The sequence below is a fragment of the Sinohyriopsis cumingii genome, chromosome 19 (assembly GCF_028554795.1).
Source record: "Sinohyriopsis cumingii isolate HCF-2022 chromosome 19, ASM2855479v2, whole genome shotgun sequence".
Classification (NCBI taxonomy): domain Eukaryota; kingdom Metazoa; phylum Mollusca; class Bivalvia; order Unionida; family Unionidae; genus Sinohyriopsis; species Sinohyriopsis cumingii.
This window is the reverse complement of record NC_142979.1, coordinates 21,933,578-21,959,088: the sequence shown is the minus strand read 5'-3', so window position 1 is coordinate 21,959,088 and position 25,511 is coordinate 21,933,578. Positions and strand designations below refer to the sequence as shown.

The 25,511-nt window shown below is 36.7% G+C and overlaps 1 protein-coding gene across 2 annotated transcripts in view; it reads left to right on the top strand.

The window, feature by feature from the left end:
- The first annotated feature begins 3,103 nt into the window (after positions 1-3,103).
- The window catches only part of LOC149775262 (uncharacterized), a 56,411-nt gene continuing 34,003 nt past the window's right edge, over positions 3,104-25,511 (top strand). For both annotated transcript variants that reach the window (XM_089943675.1, XM_089943676.1), the window contains exons 1-13: positions 3,104-3,156; positions 3,370-3,644; positions 7,377-7,482; positions 9,731-9,761; positions 10,439-10,555; positions 13,497-13,629; positions 15,320-15,385; positions 17,269-17,334; positions 17,904-18,045; positions 18,478-18,520; positions 18,828-18,886; positions 20,073-20,146; positions 21,570-21,680. In XM_089943675.1, coding sequence (XP_089799801.1) covers positions 3,528-3,644; positions 7,377-7,482; positions 9,731-9,761; positions 10,439-10,555; positions 13,497-13,629; positions 15,320-15,385; positions 17,269-17,334; positions 17,904-18,045; positions 18,478-18,520; positions 18,828-18,886; positions 20,073-20,146; positions 21,570-21,680 — 1,065 coding nt within the window. In that variant the 5' untranslated portion in view covers positions 3,104-3,156; positions 3,370-3,527. The remainder of the gene's footprint in view (positions 3,157-3,369; positions 3,645-7,376; positions 7,483-9,730; positions 9,762-10,438; positions 10,556-13,496; positions 13,630-15,319; positions 15,386-17,268; positions 17,335-17,903; positions 18,046-18,477; positions 18,521-18,827; positions 18,887-20,072; positions 20,147-21,569; positions 21,681-25,511) is intronic.

Sequence of the window (25,511 nt, the reverse complement as noted above, 5' to 3'; positions counted from 1 at the left end):
CACATTCAGCCAGACAATTTTCACGAGGCAGGCATAAAAGCACAGATGTCATTTACCTTACGCTGCGATAAACTCAAAAAATATTGATATGATGATGAACAATACGATTACGGTTGTTTTACATTTAACGAAGATATACTATCGTCCTCGGTTTTAACGAAAAGGTAATAATAATTTAGAATATTTACTCATATTTTTGGGGTGATATTGTGTAGGGGTAAAATAATAATAAAATAACAATAATAATTTATAAAGGTTACTGGTGTTTCCATGGTGAACTCATGTAAGGCTACGTGATCATCTGTTTTGATCATTTGGAACTTACAAACCCACTATCAGATTTTCGTCTGTAGTTCAACACATTTAGGCTACTTAGGTCTATTCCCAAAAAAATTACAAAGTTACTTAATTCTCCGTTTCCTACAAAGAGGACATTCCAAAAACAATGGAGTCTCATCTTCGATACGTTAAAACATCTTCAGTTCAAGTTTCAGTTCTTAACATATGAGATGAAAATCTTGAAGTCGACAATGCTATAATAAAAAATTTCTTTTCGTAATACATCTGGCAGAACTCTGGCAAAGCGTTCTTGATTTAATTATTCTTTCAGGAAATTATTTCGAAATCATTAACTCAATTCGTAGAGAAACTATGATCACTTCACTGTTTCAAAATCGAAGAATTTCTCAAAAACAGAAAGAGTTGCTGGGTTTAATACAGGTATAGTACCACTTAGTTCTGATTGCCCTTGAACGAACATGTGAAAGTGATGCCGTATGCATATAACTTGGATTTTTCGATATTTATTTATTTATTTATTTATTTATTTATTTATGTAAATATGTATGTATGTATGTATGTATGTATGTATGTATTTATTTATTTAATAATTTATTTTGAGAGCAGCAAATTTAGATACCAAAAGATTTTTATTGAAATAAAACAAATGGTTAAAAAGAAATGTTTACAGTAATTAACAGCATATTAGCCAAGTAAATTCACAAGTTCACCATTCCTTATCGCCACCCCCTAGGCCTAAGGAAAATCCAATATATGGACAGTAGCTTCCGTGCGAGAACTTTGTATGGGCTGCGTGTATGGTATTTGCATGGACGGATAATAAAATAAATTAAAACAAAGGAATGAATGACTAGAACGTTTGTTGAACAATATTTTCGGGCGGTTGCATAAGAATTGGGTAAGATCAAGCAATACATAGGAGTAATCCTGAATGTCATTTGAAGAAAAACAATTATATGCTAAACGCCCTTCAAGACAAGTGTAGATATGTCATCTGCACGTGGCAATACGAACGTGACTAACATGGGATTCTCAAATTTATATCATGAATGTCAAGGCCTGTTTGTTCTTACTGTACCAAATATTGTATTTACAAGTGGCTCTTATGCGTTGTAAACGTGACTACTGTGTCCCACTCGCTGAGCAGTAAGATATAGACCGGGGACTCTGATTAAGTTATTCTGTTTTTTGACGTCATAACACATTTAAATATTTACCTCAACTTCAACTAAGTACCTACTTGCGGAAAGACATATTTCTCTTATTGATGTTGATTGCAAGAAACCGCATGCATGTATGCAGATATTTGAATTTCATGAAACCCATGCTCCATTCAACGGCCGTCTTATTTTCATCTTCATAATGCATTTGACATGAATTATTTGCTGAAGGGTTCGGGTGGATGGGACAATTACACGTTATTTTGCATATACATTTTACACTTAATATAAGGGACCGTTGCATATTATATTGTGCCATATCACGAGCAAATTAAAATACAAAATCGTCCTGCATGGAATAGATGCTACCTTTTATGTATTGAATATCAGGGGCATTTCGGTCGTATTGGGTAGGGATCCAATGAAATAGTTTCACATTGCTCGTTGGCGTTAAAAAGACTTCACTGACTACTGTGTCACGAACAATAACAATCTGTACATCCTTTGCCTTTGCCGCCAAGTCGAGAAAGAAGCTCTAGTACAGTATGGCGATAGATGGAGAAAAAAGTCAGAACATTGTCGACCTTTGTCATATATCGCGCAATCCCTTGAAGGCGAATCACCTGACCGATCAAATATATGTGTATTCATACGACTACTTCTGAGTTTATTTATCGGCTTAATGGAAATGGCCGAGCAATCATCTGATCGGCACATTAAATATCGATATATAGGCTGGTGTTCCAGATTCCGAGACTGTCTTGTGACTTCATAGCCATTATCAAACAATTGCCGCAACTGCTTTATTACCAGCTTTTGAAAAGACACAATATTATTTTTTATAGCCGTATATTGATAGAAACCGATTGATGTTATACTGATATTTGAAAAGGTCTTTTAAACAAAATGGTTTTACTTCATGAAACCATAGCTTCCATACAATGGCCGCTTTTTTTCCCCTGTCCATAATGTAAAGGATATTTGTATTTACTGGTCGGGATAGGGTGGGAGGGTGGAGGCGATTATTACAAATCATGCTGCATATAAATTTAACTCTATCCAAAAGTCATTAAAAGGTGTGTGCGATTTAGGCGATTATTTGTACTCCGCGTTATGCATCTTACCAAAACTAGTACCCAATACGTTTCGTTAGACAACCGTCAAATTACACCGCCTCTTTTCGCCATTTCTACTCCAGGTAACCATTTTCCTCCCATTAATTAAATTTTCTCTGCCATATTTTGTGTCTAGTAAGATATAAAAATAGCATATAAAAACAGTGGGCAATCATGGTAGGTAGAATATGAATACATTATATAATTCAAATATAAATAATTATTAATACGAAAAACACAAAATTGAAAAAGTAGAAGAACTGGTCTTTCGTGATCGCTGCGTCATCATACTTATCTCAAAGGACACTATTTACTAACCGTCATGAATCTTTTATTTGTGTACAATGTTCATGTTAAGACAGTTTCGTGTCTTACTATGAGATCTTGCCTCTGACGGAATCGGAAGTTTTGATCCAATGAATAATTCAGTGACTTATGTAGGCCTACGTCTATGGCATAAAAACAATACAGTTCTAGTTGAATGACCATCTGATATAATTCCATCATCCTGCTATGTATTTAAGAAATCACGCAGTGAATAACAGGTGATTGAGGAAAACGTTCAGAGGAAATATCTCATAGTAAGTATTAATGAATTTATTTTTTTATTGTATTTTTTTTAAAAACTATTGCTTGTTTGATTGATTTTAGTTATTTAGGTCGGTAGCCGAGTAACTAGGTAACTAGATGAATGAACTTGGGCGTATAGATGGCATGGTGGATTGATAGATTACTGTTTTTATTTTTGGGTGGTGTTTTCTTTTTCTTTTTTTAATGAATAATTCTTATTTTAGGTTGGCCAGGAAGAGAAGCCATATAGCGTTCCATTCATTATACTGATACGATGAAGTGACGAATTCGAAAATAAAATTGTACTGATGAATATAAAATTAATTTTAAAACAATCGAGCACATCAATTGACCTGGCTTGAAACAAGGATAGACGCATCAGATGGGATCCAGAAACAGACGCATCTTTAATAGTCTAGATTCTTCGTCTCGTGAGTCACTGAATATTTCTTCAGCTGAAGAAACCGACAAGCACGATGCAGAGAAGAGAAAACATAAGGTAAACCAGTCATGTTTATACCACGCCAAGTCATAACTAATTTGTTCAGGGGCTCTATTTTCATAGAGGGACTCTTGGAACTGAATTTCACCCTTTCAATCATGATTGGAAGTGGATTAAAAATATATGGATAACGTGTAATTTAAGACAATCTTCAAACTTCCCCGACAGTTTGACACAACTTCTACTATCTGTGCAATCATGCTGAGAATAGTTATATTATAAATGAACCTGGATACAATCTGTGTCAGCCAGACAACAAATTACGAATATTTGTATTTTAAAATCACATTTGAATTACTACCACATTTTGTTAGAAACATCAATAGCTATAATTGAAAAAGGCTTCAAACTGGATTCAATATATGCACTGAAATAACCTTACACAAATATTTATAAACAATTAAACATTAGAAAGTTTCAGAAAACATAAATGTAACTTGCCATCTGCTAATATAATGGCGATACATTTTACGCATGCGTCATCGACACAAATATTGAGCTTTAAGCTGTTATTTATTTTCTCCAAACGTAGGTAAAACGCCTTTTTTGCAGCTGTCGCATTGCAACTGATTTCCATGTTGAATCTCCCTATTGCCTCAGTCAAACGCTTTCACTTTTCAATGACATGCACACGCTGCTATTATAGATTCTCCTCATTTTCTGTGATACGCTAGTAGTATATGGGGATACCCTTCGGACAATAGAAATCTCAGTCAAAAAGGTCGTGGGAACCTTTACGGACAATGTTTTAACGGACGCCCTGGGAATATTTACGGACAAGTAACTCATCAAATCTTTAAACTGAACTTGTCCCACTTGCATGTAGATGAGTTTGGCTCCGTTCAAAGTCACTTTAGGACGTTCGGTACTTTGTTTCGTATAGTATCTGGAAAGGAAATTGCCTATCGTATCCCAAGAAATTGTAAGCCATCACCGTGCGTGGCATGGTGATGACAATCCCCGTAACAGTTGCTGTCCTATTGGCTTCACGTCTCATCAATGGGGTCCAATATCCACTGGCAAAAATCGGCTAGCGTGTCCCAGTCTCCAAATGATTTTTTCATGTCCTGCATGAATCTTGCTGCAGTGCGAGCAATTACTAAAGACGAGCTATTATATGGACTACTCGCACGCTTGATGAGCCACGCAGAAATTATAAATGTGAATGCCAGTCTCTTGCATGCATTCGAAATATATATTTAAACAAATGAAATTCCCTATCTTCTGGTCATCTTCTTCCCCTTGATGCTTGGAATGTTTGTTTTTTTCGAATGTAGCATTCATGTTGTAAGTTCACGATTTGGTGAAAACGTGACGTGTGCCTTGGCACTGATGGTACGTATGCCTTGTCCACAAGTAGGACACAATCTGAGCAGCTGGAAATCACTTTTCCGCTGTGACCTTTGCGTCTTCATATGATATTGGTAACAGGCAGGGGCGACAAAAGTTCGCTGACAAGCAGGGCAATGCACTCTTTCTTGTCCTTTGTCAAGACAGGGTTTAGATGCCAAACATCCTTCACATTCCGATCAAAAAACTAGTGTTATTCTCGATTGTTATAGCCATAGTCACATTTCTCACAATAATACCGTATCCCAGGAATGCGAAGATACTGGTGATGGCATCGAAATGTTCATAGGGATGATAGACGTGAAAGTATTTTCCGTCTTTCAAATTTTTGCCTCGAAGCAAAAGAGGTCCGCGCACTTCTTGATGGTGTACTTTCAAGGTGTAACGTGGAGCCAGGACATCTTGCAACTTTTGTACCTCAGCAATGGTACAGGGTGTCTTTGGATAGCCCCGCCTGCTTCTCTTCGTTGTTTGGTTATGTTCGATTTTCGAATAGTTTAACCAGCTCTTTTCTATTCTGCCGTGTTGCTTGCATACGTTCGTCCCTCCACGATGGCATGAACAAAACACATCTGTTCTTGAGAGTTGTTAATTTGAACTAGACTCTTTATGGTGCTGCGAAGTCCGTCCATCAATAACACAGTTTTGCGTCCTGTCCATTGCGGAAGAAACATGTGGGTCATGTCGTTTTACCATCGGTGATGTGAAACTTGTCGTTGGATTGTTGCACATGATAAATCGTGTCGGTGACTTTGGAAGGTGTCGATTCTTCTAGGCCGCTAAACTCGATCCAAACGGAGGACTTCAAATTGTCGTTTTGAATGGAAAGTCTCAAGCTTCACATTGCCGTTCAGTGTGGTTAAGAAATAATCCTACACATCAGTGATGAACCCCTCTGCTTTCTCCAACGGTACTTCACCATGTGCGTGTAAGCCGTGGTTCTAAATTTTCTAGTGGAGCGCTTTTCCGTCTCTGAATGTGGTAGTTCTTTTGAGGAGTTAATGGTGGACGTTGGTAGGGCGTAGACTCTCAGGGTCTGGACTCTGGTTCACTTGTGTCATCTTCCAACATCAGTGGCAGGTATTTGAGCCAAAGCTTCAGCAGATGTGCGAGGCGATAAATCATTTTCCTGTCTCTTACTTACTTCTCTATTCTCTATGAAATGATGCGATCGTTTCATCATTACTTCATAAAGTCAAATGATTACGTTTTAAACAGCATGGTCCGCTATATCCATGTCAGATTAGATTCTTCCCTATATAAGGGGTTAGTGTCTTCCCTACCAGTATTCATTTCACTCTCAAACCAACCAGAACAATGGAAGAGCCTACACAGATCGAACTTCTGATCAGAGCTTTGCGTGGTGTCATACAAAAGTTTTCTTCAGAGAAGCCGACGGGCTACTCTCCTCATATCGAGAAAAAAGTCAAGATATTTGCTCTGTCTCTAAGAAAAAAGGCCATTGGGTTACAAAATATCCGGACCGTCAAAAAAAAAATACGGGTGTCAGAAGATACAAAAGTCAAGATACATATTATAATTTTCAAGAGAACGGGCATCGGTGTTCAGAATGCGCTAAGAAACATCAGGAGCAAGAGAGGAAAAGAGGGGATCAGAAGAGGAAGAAGAGGTACCCTCCCAAAAGGAAGAATTCAGACAAGTAAACGAAGAGAAAATACAGAAGAAAAGGAGAAGATGAGAAAGTGAGGAAGAATAGGAGAAAGAACCTATGAAGGTGAAGAAATTATTTTTAAAAAACAGAGAGAGTGAACAAAAGACACAGATGAAATCTATTAACTTTTTAATGTCTTGTCTTGTGATATTGCATTGTACAATTTGTAACATAATAGACCAGACACAAAAAGTAAGTGTCTCTTGGTTTTAATTGTTTAAAATATTGACCTACACTCACGTACTCACTCACACACACACACAACACAAAGACACGCACGTACATCACGGGACAAAACGGGACTTTGACTTTTAATTGATTTTGTCAAAATTAATGATAACTCTTTTCGATTATGGTGGGTGGCCCTGAAAAGAACCGTTGGATGTTTGTTTTATTTTATATGTATTTTAAAAAACCAGGATGTCATCAGCTTTCAGTGCCTTAAGCCTTTTCCAGTGCCAATTTATTTGTAAAAAATAAATAAATCAAGACTAAATGTTTACAGGACATCTGCTAGTTGTTGTTTTACATATCTAGTCGAAACAATTAAATTAATGCAGTTATGTGCAAGGCTACTCCAGATTCCTTGATATAGCGATATGTTGTGTTCAATGTGTAACAACATAATAGTACAATATGTAAGAATATAAAAACTTCCAAACAAATCCCCTGTTTTCCAAGATTTTTATTTCCTTTTTTCCATGTAGGAAGCTGGTGAAGTTCGATACGATGACCATCCTATTCTACGCCGCATACAGGACAGTGTTATCGGCCATGACCTAATTATAGATGGACCATACGGGCCTAGAAAAGGTGATCATATTATTGACGCCAACATATACACCGATCCGACTATTTTGAAAGCCAGTCTTTAACGTTAATTCGAACAGGGATATGAGATATTAAATCGTATGACAACAGTGTAAACAAGAGGGCAACTTTAAATGAGAACGTCATCCAATAGTTCGCATTGGTTCACGCGCAATAATTCTTTTTACGCAGTAGTGCATGCAACGAAAGGTTCATCATTTATTTCCTTGTGGCAAAGACGGCTACAAAAATAATCCAGAGCTGAGTGCGTTTGTTACTTAACGTTTATCTAGACCTCAGTTAGGAACCTAATAGTCACCAGGCCCGGTCCTAGGATGTGCGGGGCCCAAGGCAGAATGCACCCCGCACAGAGGGCAGCAAGCGATGAGCGGGCCCCAAGCAAACAAACTGCATTGTGGAGTTGATTTCCTGAAAGCGTGGGGTCCAAGGCGCTTGCCTAGTACGCCTTGACCTAGGGCCGGGTCTAATGGTCATATTCAATTTGATAGTGAAATAAATTGACTCCGAAAGAGACTCAGAAGTAATGTTAGTGCTACTTCCCGAATTAGTACAATTTTGGCGGAAGTACATCCTAATAGATTTGTGAAGAAAGATACATTGAAAAGGACAGGTGTTGAAATTAACAATGGACGATGTTTCATCAATCAATGAAATACAATCACGTTTATTTGTAGTGATATTCTTGCAATTTAATTACTTTTAAATTAAGAAATCCTTTGTTTCAGTATTTTTAACAGATGCCTTACGTTGATGTTTGTGTTAAAACGCCATCTATATATTGTGACACTAAGTTATTGTGACTTAATAACAACCAAAGGCTTTTTCCACGGGTCATTATTTACATCGGAATGTTTCCTTTTCCTGGCATGCAATAAAAAAGCCTATCACATTCCGATTCGGTAGACCGCTTTTGCAGGTCAAATACTTATGCGCAACGAGAAACGGGGTAACCATTATATTATGACTTCATCAACATGACGTTACATTTTACTTTTGTGTATTATAGCGCTATGAACTCTCTGATACATTGACATCGTTTCAAAAACAATTTTATGGATCGTATTAATAGACCTATTCCCATTTTTATGATTCTTCGTATGCAGCTGTGTAAAATAAGAAACCTTCATTCGATGGTGCTAATTTTACGTTCAGACACAAGTATTTTCGAAATATCTGACGCAAAATTCTATTTCCAAGGATGGAATATTCGTGTCCGAATTCCTACGTATAATGAAAGATTATTTGTCCTCAATTCATGAACGTAAAATGAGAGCCGACGTCAAATGGTTTTTGTGAATATCGATAAAACTTTAGATAGCAAAACCATGTATTAAATATGTCCTCACCTTAACACAGAATCCCAAAATAATGATAGATATTTAAACATATCAACCTTCATTGAAAAGTGGTTGAGACCGCTAACGTCATGACATTGCAAAATGTTCGAATTGTGAACGGCAGCTAGCTTGCGCAATGATACAAATATGAACAGGCCAAATTAAGGTACAGTCTTATTCATAAAACTGATAAAGAAAGACAAAAACAATTCTATACTGACGGAATCGGTGTAAAAAAGATGAATTAAAATGTAACAGACTATATACAAAGATAAGATACCTTTTCTTTTAGTAAATAATGCCTTCAAAATAATGATATGCGTTAAAGATATTTAAAACGAGACCATATAATAAATCAAGAATTTAACTGTTAACTTTATCAGACGAAACACATATTATTCATAATCTGATATCCTTAGAAGAAATAAAATCGAATGGAAGCATTTGAAGGACTTACAAGTTTTAAGAACCATTCTACGTAATGATTTGTTTTGCTATGCATTTGATAGCACTATTTATTGCCTGCGTGAGATAAATACCAGTCAATAAAGCAAATTATATTGATCATGATCAAATTTCATTATCACCTTACGTAATTGGTTTGGCTGAAAGAGAATTAGCCGTATGTGAATAAAACCCATGTATTGAAAGAACTGTACACACTCTTACACATGAGTTCCTATCTTGCATGGTTTCGTTTGTTAATGTATTCTGTGATGTGTATTTGATGATATGCGAGGTGTGTGGGGTGGGGTGGGGTGGGAAGCGGTGGTGGTTTAAGTCTTTTAACAATTTTGTATTGTATGAATTGTTGGAACGATACAGTTCCTTGCTATTCTCTGCATACATGCAACAGGAGACTTAATTTGTGTTTTTCATTTCTCTCTTTTCAGAGGTTTATTGTGATTATACTGCATCTGGTCGGTGAGCATTTCTCTTAAAATTACTTTATCAGGAATTAATAAAACTACAAATCATCGTTATGTACAGGTGTCGCAACCCGGAAGGTCCCATAAAAATGGTGGATACTATGATATCATTATGGAAATGGCGAAAAGAGTGGAGGGCAGGGCCACGTAATCATAAGAACTTAGAACTAAAACTCAAGAGATACACTTGACTTCAACAATTGAAACAGTATAAGAATGTACATCAATCATATACTTAGAAAAGAAGAGAAATCTATATAAACGTTTTACAAATATAACATTTTTGACTATTTATGTTAATGTTCATTAAACTTACAACTTTAGATTGCCTATTTCGGACGGGGTTGATGTTGTTTTTGTTTGTTATTCCTTTTTGTTCTTTTATTTCAATGTCCATTTTTAGTGCTAAAATCTATTTGTGACTTAGCGGTATGGGGTATTATGAGGTAGCTGCGATTATAGCCCATACATATGGCTAAGATTTGGATAATAATGAATGTGACCATGGCGTTTAAATTAGAGCTGTTTTAGATCTATTTATTGAAGTATTAAAATCTTACAATTTCTTATTCAAATCCTCAATCTCCAGCTGACACACAAGTTGTGTCTAAAAGTATTTGGTTTATAATGCATCGACATGTATGTATGTATATATATCATTCTTCATTATAGGGCGTTGTCTTTCATAGAAGATTTCATACGAGAAAATGTGTTACCTTTCTATGCTAATACTCACTCCACCACAGGGATAAATGCCAAGCAGACGACCAAATACAGGGCCGAGGCAAGGTATTGTTTCTTGAAGTAAAACATGACTTCTTCGTTTGACTGTCTTTTACATAGGTATAAGGAAAGTTTACCATAATAGCTGAGTGGTGAAAGGGGCAGGTATAACCTAAACATGATGCTGTTTTCTGCTTTTATGAAAGACGAAATATAAGAAACGATGTACACGACATGAATGAACTATATCGACAATATTGCGTCCCATTTCCTCTTTTTCACCTGAACCAGAGAGGGCCGGGGATTCGCGAACAGTAGCAATAGTTTTCAAGCAAAATGCATGATGTAGAAGGAAATTTGCTAACAGTATATTGACAATATTGACTCGATGGACATCCATCTACATTCCACATGACCAGTGGACATCCATATGCATTCCATATATATTTTAAAGCATTTGTTTACTATTATGCTGGCAGTTAAAATTTGGTCGAACACTTCATGGAGGGTTGCTCAATATGTTTTCATGAATTTAACTTTGCAATTTTTTTCTTCTGTTTTGATCCAAACTGTGGAAAAAAACCTTAGCTTATGATAGTGTCTAAAATAAAATGTAGACAATCACATTAAAAAAGGTCGAGCATTGACTTTCACAAGAATTTCGCGTCTAAACTATAGCTTGACAATGAGTAGTTGAGTAGTATGGTCGCAAAGACAGAGAGAGAGAGAGAGAGAGGGCACTTTGATGTTTTCATGGTACCTCATGTCGTAATAAAGACTATTTACTACCAATGCCTTTTTCATGAACTGTTTGATGTACAGTAATGGTATCTACTGGTGTAAATTAAAAGTCAGGTCTTGCTGTACAATGAGATCCTATTGATATTCTCAAGGTGGTGTATTACGAAAGATTACGCTTTAACATTCACACACACACACACACACACACACACACACACACACACGATTGATTGGTCAAAGTACCCCATACATTCTTTGATGCATGTAGCTCAACTTCCAACTCACTGCATAATGTATGCTGATCCTCAAAATCCACAAATAGATGCGCGAGAAGACCACAGACGGACACCATATGGCCGCCTCCCACCCCCACCCCCACGCCCACTTGTGTCAGTGTGCCATTTCGTTTCGTTACGGTGAATTTCGCTTGCTTCAGATGGCTCTATAAGCAAGTAATACATCGGAGCATCGTCTTCTGACTGACCTGGCTTGCTTCATGTTTGACTTTGCATTACAATGAACCCAATTAATTCCGATTACTTGCGTACAATGTTGCTGATTTCACTCAGCTCCTCATGCGATTCATGCATGGGACAAGCACATTTCCAGTGCCTTTCTGGCTGACCTATGTTATTTCATTTGTATTCATGGCTCATTGGTCTTTTGTTTTCTTGTTTGTGTTGCAAGCTCTTCACTCCGTTTTCTTCTTTTTTTGTTGCTACTTTTACTTTGTCTTTTATACAAACAATATATGGAACCACCGTCTTTCCAAACTATTACAAATATCCAAAGATTTTTCTTTTCTTGATCGCCTCAGGGACTTGGGCTTTTCCGCAGACTATTAGTTTGATTTTGCCCACTTAGTCAATCACAACCGAAGATTATGACTTATGAGCGTTAGACAGTACTTCGTTTTTCATCGACATATATTTGTCGACTTCATCTGGATGAAATTGAACTCTATGGCGTAGCACCTTTGAGGCTGTATTGAGCTTTGTTTCGGCCATAACGCGAACCTGATGTTCCTATTTAAATTTCACAGTGTCACCAGTTGATAAAATTTCCAAATAGAGAATCTAGCGCAATGCTATGATCTCAAAGTCAACTACGAAACGTGCAGCTATGATCATTAGCAATAATATAATCCTAATCACGCCGGTGCCCACAGACAATGCCATCACCACCGCGTTTATGATGTTCACCCTCAGCTCTTAATGCGAAAACCAAACATGGGCACAGTGGCTAAGAAACCCGTAGCTGTGTGCCAATTATGTGGCCAACACATATAATGGTGCCTCTGGCGGTCAACAAAGATAAAAAGCTAGTTGTAAGGCTTTCATGTGAAGCTTTTGCAGCAACAACTCTACCACCATTATGTGACTTTAAGGCCCCATTTATAAGGATTGAAAGCACTGCACACATAACGTCAATGCATCTCCTGGGAAGGTCAACGATTAAAACAACAACAGCGCTTGTAACTGCAATAGTGTCTTTGGCGTTGCTCAGTATAACACCACTCATGTTTTCAAGGTCTTGCATTAAATGCCAGAGGTGGTAAACATACGCATGCGTTGACGTAAGCCCACCAATCTCGTGCCCTGAGATATCTACCATTTTGGACAAACGAAAGCAATTGCTCTTAGGCGACTGTCGATTGGGACTAAAGAAGCCTGGACTACGTGTGCTACTCGCCGCGCTAGCACAAGTGCATATTGTTAATTTCAGAAGAAGAAAAAAAAAATAATTTGTATCTAGTGTATTTTCCGCTGGAAAATGTATAATATATTATATCGATAAGAATTAATGTAGTTTACTTTGGTCTGCCTACTTGTAAGAGAAAAAAAGCAAAATCGAATATAGAGATAACAAGTTCGTTGCTTTTACATAGTGAAAATACATTTAGTTGATCAAACGTGAAATCAAAGAACAGAATCGTTAGTACACAAATATTTATTTACGAAAAAGGCGTTGAAGTGACCCTGACAAAAACGAAAGCGACAACATGAGGAAGAAATCTAATTATAATGACTTGTATGATATTTATTCATTATTGCCATGTTCTCTGTATTGTTTTTGTGGATATAAAATACCTCTAGTTTCTACATTACAGTACTTACGAACGTATTCTAACTACTGAAAATTGAAATAGATCTGTGAACGTACTTTTCATTAAAAAAAAATCTGGAGATTTTTCTATTTTTCTAACATTTCAAGTATGGAAAAATAATATTAAAAAATTAGCGGCATATGTTTTACTTTTTCCTAGGCAAATCATCAAACGTTGCGTGAATGCATCAAAAGACGATACCGTTATCTTCACTGGAAGTGGAGCAACTTCCGCTATACACAAACTGGCAGCGGCTCTCAAGATCAACCAGCCACGTGTTGCCGAGGAAACGGTATTTTCTCACTTTCTCTGCTGCGTTTCATTGGGGCTTGATCAGAAAATATGGTTACGACACATTGTAATATGAGGATTGCACACGAGTACAGCCGATGTACATATCATGCTTCAGCTTGAATATTTTGTCAAAATAATGGTTGTATTCGTAGGAAATAGAATAATATTTGGGTTTTTTAACAAGTTTAATGTACGGATTGACTTTGTTGAGGGTGGTAGAATCTAGAAACATTACAGTGTGGCTGTATCTGATAGACAACAGAGTGTAACGTCTTTAAATAAAATATTTTGATCATTGAGAGCTTAACTCTATTTTCTGTCTTTATTTTGTTTATTTCTACATTCAGATGTAAATAACGTATGGCTTTGACAAGATTGCAATATAGTTCCGTTGCAGACGCTGCATCCAATTTTCGATTGTCACTTATATATTTAGTTTGCAACACCAATCAATGCCATATGTATGGATAATTTACAAACGCGAATATAAAGCGCGTTTACGCTGATACTTTTACAATTATATTACTATATTTAATCAAGAATTTTGTTTGTAAAATATATGCACCGCTTGCCTTAGAGTATTGCATGTATTGGCAACACAGATCAACATGTCTTGTAAATATAGGCACTGACAATTTCCCTGATTCATGTACAGATATTAATATAAAATTCTGATACTCGAGGTCTCCTTTTTGCTGTTTGAAGCTTGTCGTTATGCATTTCAGTATGGCACCTCACTCATTAATTGCATAGATGTATACCAGAGGGTATATAGCGGATGCATTTTAATATGGAGAGAGAGAGAGAGAGAGAGAGAGAGAGAGCAGAAGATAAATATGTATAAATATAGAAATACATGCTTGAAAAAATGCATACGAGCCGACAAATTTTACAAAAATCTAGACATTCTTTGATGGCATGTAAATTTGTCAAAATTGTTAAAATAAACACATAGCGCACTAGAAACATGCCAGAAAGGTCAGGGATTTCTGTCACCAAACCATTACCAAAGACCGCTCCGGTGGCCTAGTGATTAGACCGTCCACCTCGGATGTGGAGTTCACGGGTTTGAACCTTGGTCCAGTCATAACAAAGACTTATATAAATGGTACTAACAGCTGCTTCGATAGTCGCTCAGCTTTAATATATTAGTGTTAAGATTTGTTGGCCTGGTGTCAGGATAATGTGACTGGGTTTGACATGATGCTATATGTCTGCAGCATGAAGCCCCAGTGCTAGACATCACTATAAGCTGCCACAATGCAGACATCATAGCAATTTGACTGAACAATTGTTAATGTAACGTTAACAATGCAAAACACACACACACACACACAAATACACACACATATTTGTTGTCTCCAGCATGTTTGAATCGAAATGATTGGGTTCGATTCTCAGTGCAGTTGAAGTATACAGTGAATATTATACGAGCGCAACTCACCTGTAGCTTAGGGTCATGTCATTCTAGACAATCATTTTCGCTCTAATATTTTCATACCTTGTGTCTTACCTTGACGGCCAATAGTTAGCATGATTTCAATTTAGAATAATACATTATTGCCTAGACAAGAAAGCAGAAGGTTTTCATGAATAATTAAGAGAAGATATTTGTATCGTTTATATCAGAGAGAATTTAAGACAAACTCCATGAATATATTAATATGAGGTGTTTTACGTTATTTCAGGTAATATTTATCAGTCCGTATGAACACCATTCAAACATCCTACCGTGGAGGGAATTTGGAGCGAAGGTTGGTGATTTTCTTAAATTCGATCAGAAAACCGTGTTTGTTATTCCTTCAGTAACTAGGACATATATGTAAATAGGAAATATTTACTCTTGTCCTGTATTATTATTATTATTATCATCACGTACATAGAACATAGAACAAATGACAACATGGACTGTGATTTCAAAGTTCAATTTCAAGACAGTAACGCATCTGATTATGCATTATTGTGTAACGCGTATGTCGATGATACGGTAATGGATATTATGTAAGGCATATGTTGATGATACGGTAATGGATAGTATGTGAGACATATGTTGATGATACGGTAATGGATAGTATGTAAGGCATATGTTGATGATACTGTAATGGATAGTATATGAGGCATATGTTGATGATACGGTAATGGATAGGATGTAAGGCATATGTTGATGATACGGTAATGGAAAGTATGTGATGCATATGTTGTTGATACGGCAATCGATAGTATGTAAGGCATATGTTGATGATACAGTAAAGGATAGTCTGTAAGGCACATGTGGATGACAAGGTGATGGCTATAATTAACGCAGGTGTTGGTGACGCAGTAATGGCTATTGTGTAATGCACCTGTTGGCCATGGTTACGTCTACTGTGCCAACGCACGTGTTGGTGTTATGGTGATGGCTATTGTGTAACGCACGTGTTGGAGGTATGAGAAGTAATACTCTGTACAATGTTGTGCCTTTAGCTTGCCAGAAACCTTGTTATGATATGAACATCGGTAAAGCGGGTACTAAATCAAACTAAATGACTAAGTCTTTTGTGGCCCGTTCGAAGTAAGCAGGTTACTCTGTCTTTAAATCAAGCGTGAAAAACTGAACTAGTTTTAATCAATGAGCAAGAACAACAACAGCATCAACAGAAGTAGTAATAGTAACATCAACAAGAACGACAATCATAAACGTGGAATAGAGGGGATAAATTATACAGTCAGGCGTCGAAGTAAAGAGTAAAGACGGTTGCAAAATGAATTTTTCTCCATACATTCTGTTGCTTGCAGCAATGCATTGTTTGGTGGCATGGCATCCAACCTATACAGAACCCACTTATTCAGGATGTAGCAAACCAATTTTAACAGCTAAGTAAGAAGTTGTTAAAAACGCAGATACGAGATATATTGCAAAGGCAATTCACCCAACTGTTATATTTCTATCCCATAATTTATGATTTACAGACTTTCGCATTGCGAATGATTTTGGATGATAAACAGAAAGTAACGGGAGGCATAATATATAGTAATTCCCTGATGTTGTCTCTCAGTCAATTAAACATGACCGAAACCGATATTCATAACATAATAAAATACCTAATTCGCTGACCTACACCGTTTTATTCAAAGACAGACATCAGGACAGAGAGAGACAGAGAGAGAGAGAGAGAGAGAGAACACTTTCACCATCACTATCCGTATTGTGTGCAAGCTTTTGTAAGGAAACACCATCCACTACTGCCTTAGATGCAGGCAACTATCAAATCATTGGTAGTATCTTTAACAACAAATAAATCAGTGAGAACTCGTTCATCCGGAGATACTGTCTAATATACAAAACAGATAGCATACCTCTACCAACTTACTGAGACCTTATCAAGAACTTTCTAAAGTAGACTGGTACATGAACGAGCTTCACATAAAAGAAAACACTGAATGGCAGAATCCGCGCCTGGATGCGATTCACATTCCTAGGCGTTATGGATTATTCCAAAACAATCGATGTTGGTGGTAAATCATTTTTAAGAAGAAAAATTCATGGGATGACAGTGTAGCCATAAATGGTCTCAGATAACCCCATGTCCCTTATTGAGGAGATTGACCTCTCATGAATGATTTATCTAATACATATTGTCCAATAATTTTATTGTAGGTAATACGTATTCGCGACATCAAGCAGGGATCGCTCGACTTGAAACACCTCGAAACAGAATTGAAGGTAATAATACTTTTTATATTAGTCGCCCTTAGCAGCGTACAACACGTCATCATCTGCTTTCCAATCATTTCAAATGAACTAGAAATTATATTATTCTGATGACAGTAGATTTATGTTACTAAGGGCTCGCATTAGGCAGTTAATGCAAAATATATGTTACCTTTTTGAATTTTATCCAAACACTATCATGTTTGTTTTTTACCCATTTCATGTAAGTATAGGGATTATGTATCCATCTTTTATATATTTGTTGAACGGCTCACTAACCTTGACCCTGGTATTATATTGAACGTTTTGAGGCATTCTGTTATTCAAACTTAAATATTCTGATAGATACCCGGTTATATTTCCATTTGGTGTGATTGACTCCTAGACCGCTACCAATGTTGTCTTGAAAACATTCCTACGATTTGTACCGACCTTTACGCATTATGCGATCACTTAAACTTTTTGATTCCATGATCAAAAGGAATTCGGATACCCACTTTTTGTTTCTTTGCGGATTTTACAGCACGATTGTTGTTCTCTTTTGCTACATTTTACTGAATAAAATCACGTGTTTTCCGTAGATCTGGAAAGAACGCAAGCGGCATATGCTGGTGTCGATGTCAGCAGCGAGCAATATTACTGGAATTATGACGGACACCGTGGCCGTTGCTAAACTTGCACATAAACATGGCGCCTTGGTGGCATTTGACTTCGCAGCTGGCGGTAAAAGCTTTCATGGTTTAGATGCTTTTTAATATAAATCTTGGACTACATGAAGAACTCATTCGTTCTCGTATGCTTCTTTTCCCCCTAAGCCCATATGAGACCGTCTAATCTCTCAATTCCGAGACTTATACATAAAAAAGTAACTAAATAAATAAATTTATGAAATAAAAATACTTGCAGAAAATATAATTTAAACGTGATTCAGCTATGTCTAATTGCAGGAATATTCCATATTTCAGAAACAACACCCAAAAAAATCAGATCAATAATAACGGTGTTTGCAGTCGAAATACTGAAAAAATGAAAACATTTTCATCCCAATCGTCTTCTAACTGTGTCGGCAGAGGACCTAGGCAACCTTGTAATTGTCTTTAATTTCCGGGAAGTAATTATTAATGTATATCCTTATTTGCTATCTATATATTTCAGGTCCATATCTCACAATAGACATGAATCCGCCTGGAAGGCAGTCGTAAGTCGTTAGTTGTGATATATATATATATATATATATATATATATGATACTTGCCTCACACAATCGATTTGTATGTTTGCCTCAAATGATTAACGATGTTCATATACGTTCTATAATAGTATCGCCCTCTGAGGACTTGTCCCGAATAAACTCTGTCCCTTATAATTTCCTGTCCGTTCATTATGGAGATCACCAGCTTGAAAACAAAACAGATTATGTTGAGCTTTATTTACATGGTGGACAATAACAATTTACATCAGGTAACTGAATGTCATTTATGCTAGATTTGTCATTTCTGTCTCCAGGTTCAAAGATGCTGTATTTCTAAGTCCACACAAATTTGTTGGCGGACCAGGCACCCCAGGTATGCGAAATTTGTTTACATAACGTCATAATATTTCATAATTAATTTTCCTGCAAAGTACTTATGCAAAGATAAATATAATACTGTTACGAGTATATACTATTAAAATAAGTAACGGAAAACAGTGAAGACAACAAGCTTTGTAAATTAAAACAAATAATTCATTTCCCTAGAAAACAAAGTGAGAAAAAAGAAATAATGACTTATGGTTTTGCGAATTAAATCCAAATTGTAATCCAATAGTTAAAAAAACAAGTTCTAGTATAACAAGTCCTGAATGAAACTGAGTTCAAGTCCCAATGAGATCCAGAATTAAAGGTGATGACGTATCTGTTATGGTCAGCGAAGTACTGATGTATCAACAGTCTCTTGTAGAATCACAAAATATTAGTCCAGGTTTGAATTCAATATAAATTCCAAAGAATGTCTTTATCCAATAATTTTTTCAGAGTACTTTTGTATTTCCATGAAAATAATCACTTAAATTCAATAATTTGAAGAAAATAACATTCTGCCCAAACTGGACAAAACATAATACAACTTAAGGTGCTAGATATTAAAGCACAACTCATAAAATCAACATATTTACCACTTCTTGTTTACCTGAATGATAATTTGGTTAATAAACTCATACACGTAGAGTTTAATGGAGCTTTTTTTAGTTGTTTACATACATTAATTATTTTTTTTAAGTCAATCACGTCAAGCAGAATATAACTCAGTTTGGACAAGGTCAAGTCCAGCAAACAATGCTATATTACAATGTCATGTAATGGAATAAAAAAAAATTAAAACTAACAAACAAATAATTCAATTGAATATACATAACAACATACAGTGTATCTCAGAAACCCAAGTGATTTCGATATGATCTATACATTGTGCATTTACGTGGTTTTTACAGCCTTATTTATTTACCAGCATGGAAACGTTATCATTTAACCTTACTCGAAAGCATCATCCTATACAAATGTTAAACATTTCACGAGCCTAAAGATTTGAAACAATTCTTAAACATGCTTATATTTGCAATTCAATGTTCAAAAAAAGGAATATGTTTGCTTTTACACAGTTATTATCCGTGGAACTTTAAATATCATTCCTAACTGACAAATAGGCAATCTCTTTTATTTCATCAACAAGGGATCTTATATTTAGTTTTATCATTTTTCCCTCGATACTGTAGGTGTTTTAATTGCAAAGAAGTGGATGTTTCGGAACTCGGTGCCAGACAAAGTTGGTGGTGGAACAGTTCGCTTTGTAGGTATTCAACCATATCATACAAAATTACATTTTCCAAGATATGTTTTTAATCAAAGTTGCATGAGTCTACTTTACGAAAATTTAAAGAATAAAATGATTATCACTATTACTCCAATGTTTAAGTCATATTGGCGCTATTTTCTACACTCATAATACTTTTTATGTAAATATTATATCATCTTGATGTCCCGTCGTCGGAATTGTAATAATGATTAATGAATCAATTTGTGCATGACACATGTATTTTCATCTTGTTGGCGCAGTAGCATGACAATAAAAAGGGTCACTTACATTGATTTTTGCTTGATAGATTTCTTAGATTTCAATTTTTCATGGTCTTCTGTATTCGACCTCCTCAAAAATTAGGATCATCTGTGAGTATTTGGGACCCCTTTAAAAACGGCGTTATTTCATCACGAAAATTAAACATTCTATGCAGTAGGAATTTATCCTGAATTACATGCTGAATTATGAATAGGTGGATCGTGCCGCATTGATAAACTTTATAGCCCTGACGTATCATGGATATGCAATATTTTACATATAATTGTTTGACCAGAAAGGGTTGAAACAACATAATGAAAACAGTATAGGAACGCATTAACACATGCACAAAGGAAACTCCATAGATGCAAATGGCTAAGATAGCGGTTTATTGTTGCAAATTTATATTTGCGTGCATGAAAACCAAACAAAATGTGGGTCTCTGTGTGTAAAGTATGTGTAAAATCTACTGACGACTCAGGTAAGTGGTTAAAAGAAATGGAAATGTTTTGATGGGATTGTAAAGTTTGTGTAAAATGGACTGCCTACACAGGCAAGCGGTCAAATAAAGAAAATATTCTGGGTGGGATTGAATATAATTTCCAATACTGCTGCTTGCTTACCGACAGCTGAAAAGCAAATTTAGTTGCGGTCCTGTGGGCTTGTATATCACATGCCATTGTTTAATCAGCTTTGTAGCTAAGTAACGATTGGTGAGTTCCAATGAAAATGAGTGATTGTGCTTGGCGACTGTAATGGTTACAACGATAAGCTTTAATGTTCACCCACTTCCGGTCTGATTTATCTCTAGCTACTTAAGGCAGTCTGCTGGGAACACGTGATATTAATAACTGGTGAAATGCATTAATCTTAACTTAAAATGCTCCATCATCTATTATTTTATTCAGATTTGGTGTCTGCGCAACCGTTTCTAAAACAGCTATAAGTATTTGCCGTTACACAAACAAGCATACAAACATATTTTATTGCTAGACAATGACATCGACATATACATGTTTGCTTTTGCACTGCTTGTACCCTTAGCAATGTAATAGTATTCATTCTTTTAACGACATTTCCAATATTCCACAAGCAATTATTACTCCCGATCTGGTGTATTTGTATTATGATAACATACGTAGAGTTACCGTGACAGGTCACAAGTGATCGACAAGTCTATCTGGCAAATATTGAGGAAAGAGAAGAAGGAGGTACGCCAGCCATCATCGAATCAATTAGAGCAGGAATGGTTTTTCAGCTGAAGGAGGTAAGAATATATACACACCCAAGTACCTACCAGCTTGTATATCTATTTTGCCTATCTTAGACTCCGTGTACATGTTAAATATATTGTCGATTTCCTCATACAATGGTCGCGCAAAGAGGCTTTTTCATAGAATTGAGATTTTACTTCGTGACAGTCTTGTACGTTTAATGAGTGGATCAGAAAAGAACTGCATACTGCAAAACTAGTTGGGGTGGAAGTGAACACATGCACATGATGATAATAAGAAAGAAACTGCATACATCAGTAGTGATTGGGGGCACTTTAGCCTCAATGGGAATTAGCATTAAAAACACCCTTGGGTCAGATTAGCCTCAATGGAAATTTAACATGGAGAAAAATCGTGGGTCAGATTAGCCTCAATGGAAATTTAACATGGAGAAAAAATCGTGGGTCAGATTAGCCTCAATGGAAATTTAACATGGAGAAAAAATCGTGGGTCAGATTAGCCTCAATGGAAATTTAACATGGGAATAAATTGTGGGTTAATATACGTACAAGGGGAATGGAACATGGGATTTTTAAAAAAAATTTTTTTAAAAAAGGGGTAGGCAATTCAAAGGCTATCTCTTTTCGAGAAATATGGCTGGCCCTGAAAAGGGCCTTTGGGTTTTCTTCTTCTTCTTCTTCTGCTTCTAATTTCTTCTTTTCCTCCACCAACTTCTTATTTTATCTCCAACACTCTTTCTCTTCTTTTCTTTCTTTTTTTTCTCCTCCTCTTCTTCTTTCTTCTCTTCCTCCTCTTCTTCTTTCTTCCTCTTCTCATTTTCTTCTTTTTTTTCAATTTTTTCGTTCCATGTTCTTATTCTTATCTTTTCCTCTTCATCCTCCTTCTCCTCCTTTATTTCCTTCATCACACCACTGATCATGTCCTTTGCTTTTCTTAAGTTGTTAATTTCCATTTTTACTCTATGCGGACTATAAGAATAGTGGTCTTCAACGAGTCGTACGAGCATTTGCTCTGTCATGCCCAAATTGTCAAGGACGTCTTGCAAGGATTGAAATTTATCCAGGTGGTTTGAAGCCATCTTCTATGTAGAATGGGTTGAACGACGAATACTGTGGGTTCTTATACTTAAAGCGCGTACGTGAAGGAAAACATCCCACCTAAAAACATACAATGGATCTTACCTAGATCATGACCAAACAACGCGCGTACGTGAAGGAAAACATCCCCCTACTTTTTTCATTTCATATAATATAACCCAAACTATACTCTTCACATTTGCTAAGAAACAATAAAGAAACCCATAATCTACTATTCGCACAAACATACATTTACTCTGACAAACACAAACACACAAACACATACCCTCACACTATCTTAAAAAAAGAGTTAGTGTTTATATACACACTACTCTACCTACACACATTGGCAAATTGATCGTTATTTCTTTTCTAGAGTATTGGGTAGCCCTGAAAAAGGCTGTTGGTTTTTTTGAACTCCTGATGCACCTATCTAATGGTTGCACCTTCCTGGCCTGGCGCCACACACGCATCTTCTTCCCCAGTCTTCTTTCACCTTTCTTCTGGGGAGCGCAGAGGGAGGATGATTCGCTTCAATACCCCAATCCTCTGTCTCGGGAATATTGAACGACATCCTCTCTTCTCTTTTCTTTTCCTCTTCTTCCCTCTCTCTTCTCTCCTCCTCTTCTTTCTTCATTCTTGCTTCTTCTACGATAGCCTCCGCTGATAGTTCGTTTACTATGCGCCTGGCATATTCCAGGTGCATCTGGAGTTCTAGCAGCTTCACAATCCTTGTATTCATTGTCTTGCTGTTAACAGGTCGAGGATGGGTCCAACTGACGATAAGTTTTTAATTTATACTGAAAGCGCGGACGTGAAGGAAAACATCCCCCTAAAAACATAAAATTCATCTTACCTAGAGCATGACCACAAAACAACAACAACAACGCGCGGACCTAAAAGAAACACTCACTCACGTTTTATGCTACCCATCACTATTTTAAAATTTTTTCATAAATCACTTCAATAGACTATCCACATACGCAAAGCAATCCAATCCAACCCAAATATACACCTCAAACACCTCAAACACCAAAAAAGACATCATTTTAATCTACTATCCACACCAACTTACATGAGCTCTTACAAACACAAACACACAAACACATACCCTCACATTTTATAAAAAAGAGTTAGTGTTTATTTTCACACTACTCTACCTACACATTGGCAAATGGATGGTTATTTCTTTTCTAGAGTATTGGGGTAGCCCTGAAAAGGGCTGTTTTTTTTGTTTTGCTATGGCATTCTTTTTTTTAGTTTCTAAGAATGCGATGTCCTCTGAGGATAGACTTTCTGGCGATAGGTCTGCTTCTTCGGAAAGAGAAGAAGAACTCTTTGGTGTCGATACGGCAATCGACAAAGCCTCTGTCAGCTTCAGGTTGTTGCTGCTGTTGCTGTTGCTGTTGCTGCTGCTGTCTCTGAAGTCTGTACTTCTCTGTCCATTCTTCTTTTTCCCTGTTCATTTCTTCCCTGAAGAGTTCTTCTATCAGGTCTTCAGTGATTTTTAACATTCTCACATTCTCTATTTCTTCTGGCTTCGGTATCAGACTGTGTCTGACCCTATGCAAATTCACGTAGGCTTCGTTGAGCTTAGCTAGTTTGGAGCACATCTTCTTAAGAGGATGAGTCGACAATGGATGGTTAGACTGGAAACAACCCCGGTTCTTAAAGTCAAAGCGCGGACGTGAAGGAAAACATCCCCCACACGGTTTTCGAGCCGCAACGTTCAGTGAGTGTCATGAGAGGGATAGTAAGAAATGAAAGAGCATCAATCCAACATTCTTATAGCTAAACAAACCACAAAGGCATTTTTTTCAAAACACAACATTTTTTTATTCAAAAATCACTTAACACTAAACAACAACAACTCTAACATTTTTTAACAATAATCCAACATTATAACATCAAACAATTTTTTTCTAATCACAAACATTTTTTTCTCAATAGACAATCTACTTTAAACAGGGCTGACAACGTTGTGAATGAAATTGTGATTTCCACTGTTGGAAATCATTAGGCCATTGATGGACACTACGTTTCCTAGCTTGAGACAAAAGATAAGCATAATGGTCACAAAACCATCGATCTACTTTCACATCGTTTCTAGAAGAAGAACGAGGATCAAAATGAGTCACTAAATGTTCTAAGGAATAGCCCAGGCTGCGATGATGCAGAAAATACACACAGTACTGTCCACACACCAAGGAATCTGTGCCTTGTAATTTCAAGTTATTGAATCGGGTGGTCTGAGCATTTCTTCTCATAAAGTCGATGATATCGTCTTTCAAAGGGGGCAATCCGTACGAATCGAAATATTCCACGCATCCTTCTTGAGGAAAGTAAACGGCTACCCAGTGGGTTCCTGGGAGATGACTGTCGTCCGTGTTGATCACGTAAGCTTGATGGTCTTTAGGTTTGCGATGAGGGAGTTCATCTTTAGCACAGACGACAGGATTCCACGAAGCCGTATACGAACTGTGGTTCAAAAGGTAATAAAGTTCCCAGGTATCCATTGTTTTGTGTGTTTTTTCTTCTTCACAGGTAATAATACGTTGTCAATTCGATCCTGACTTTTTGGTTGAAAATTTCTGACGAATAAACGGTTATTCGTTCTGTTTCCTCACTCTGATTCAGGAGAGTTTCGATACGATGGATCTCTTGAGTGGTTAATGGTGGACAAGAATGTTCACGCAATTCTGTATACCACTGGTGCAACACGTCTTTGTTCGAGATGAGACTCCAAGCTTCGTCCAGATACTCGTCCAATTTTTCTTCTTGACTCAA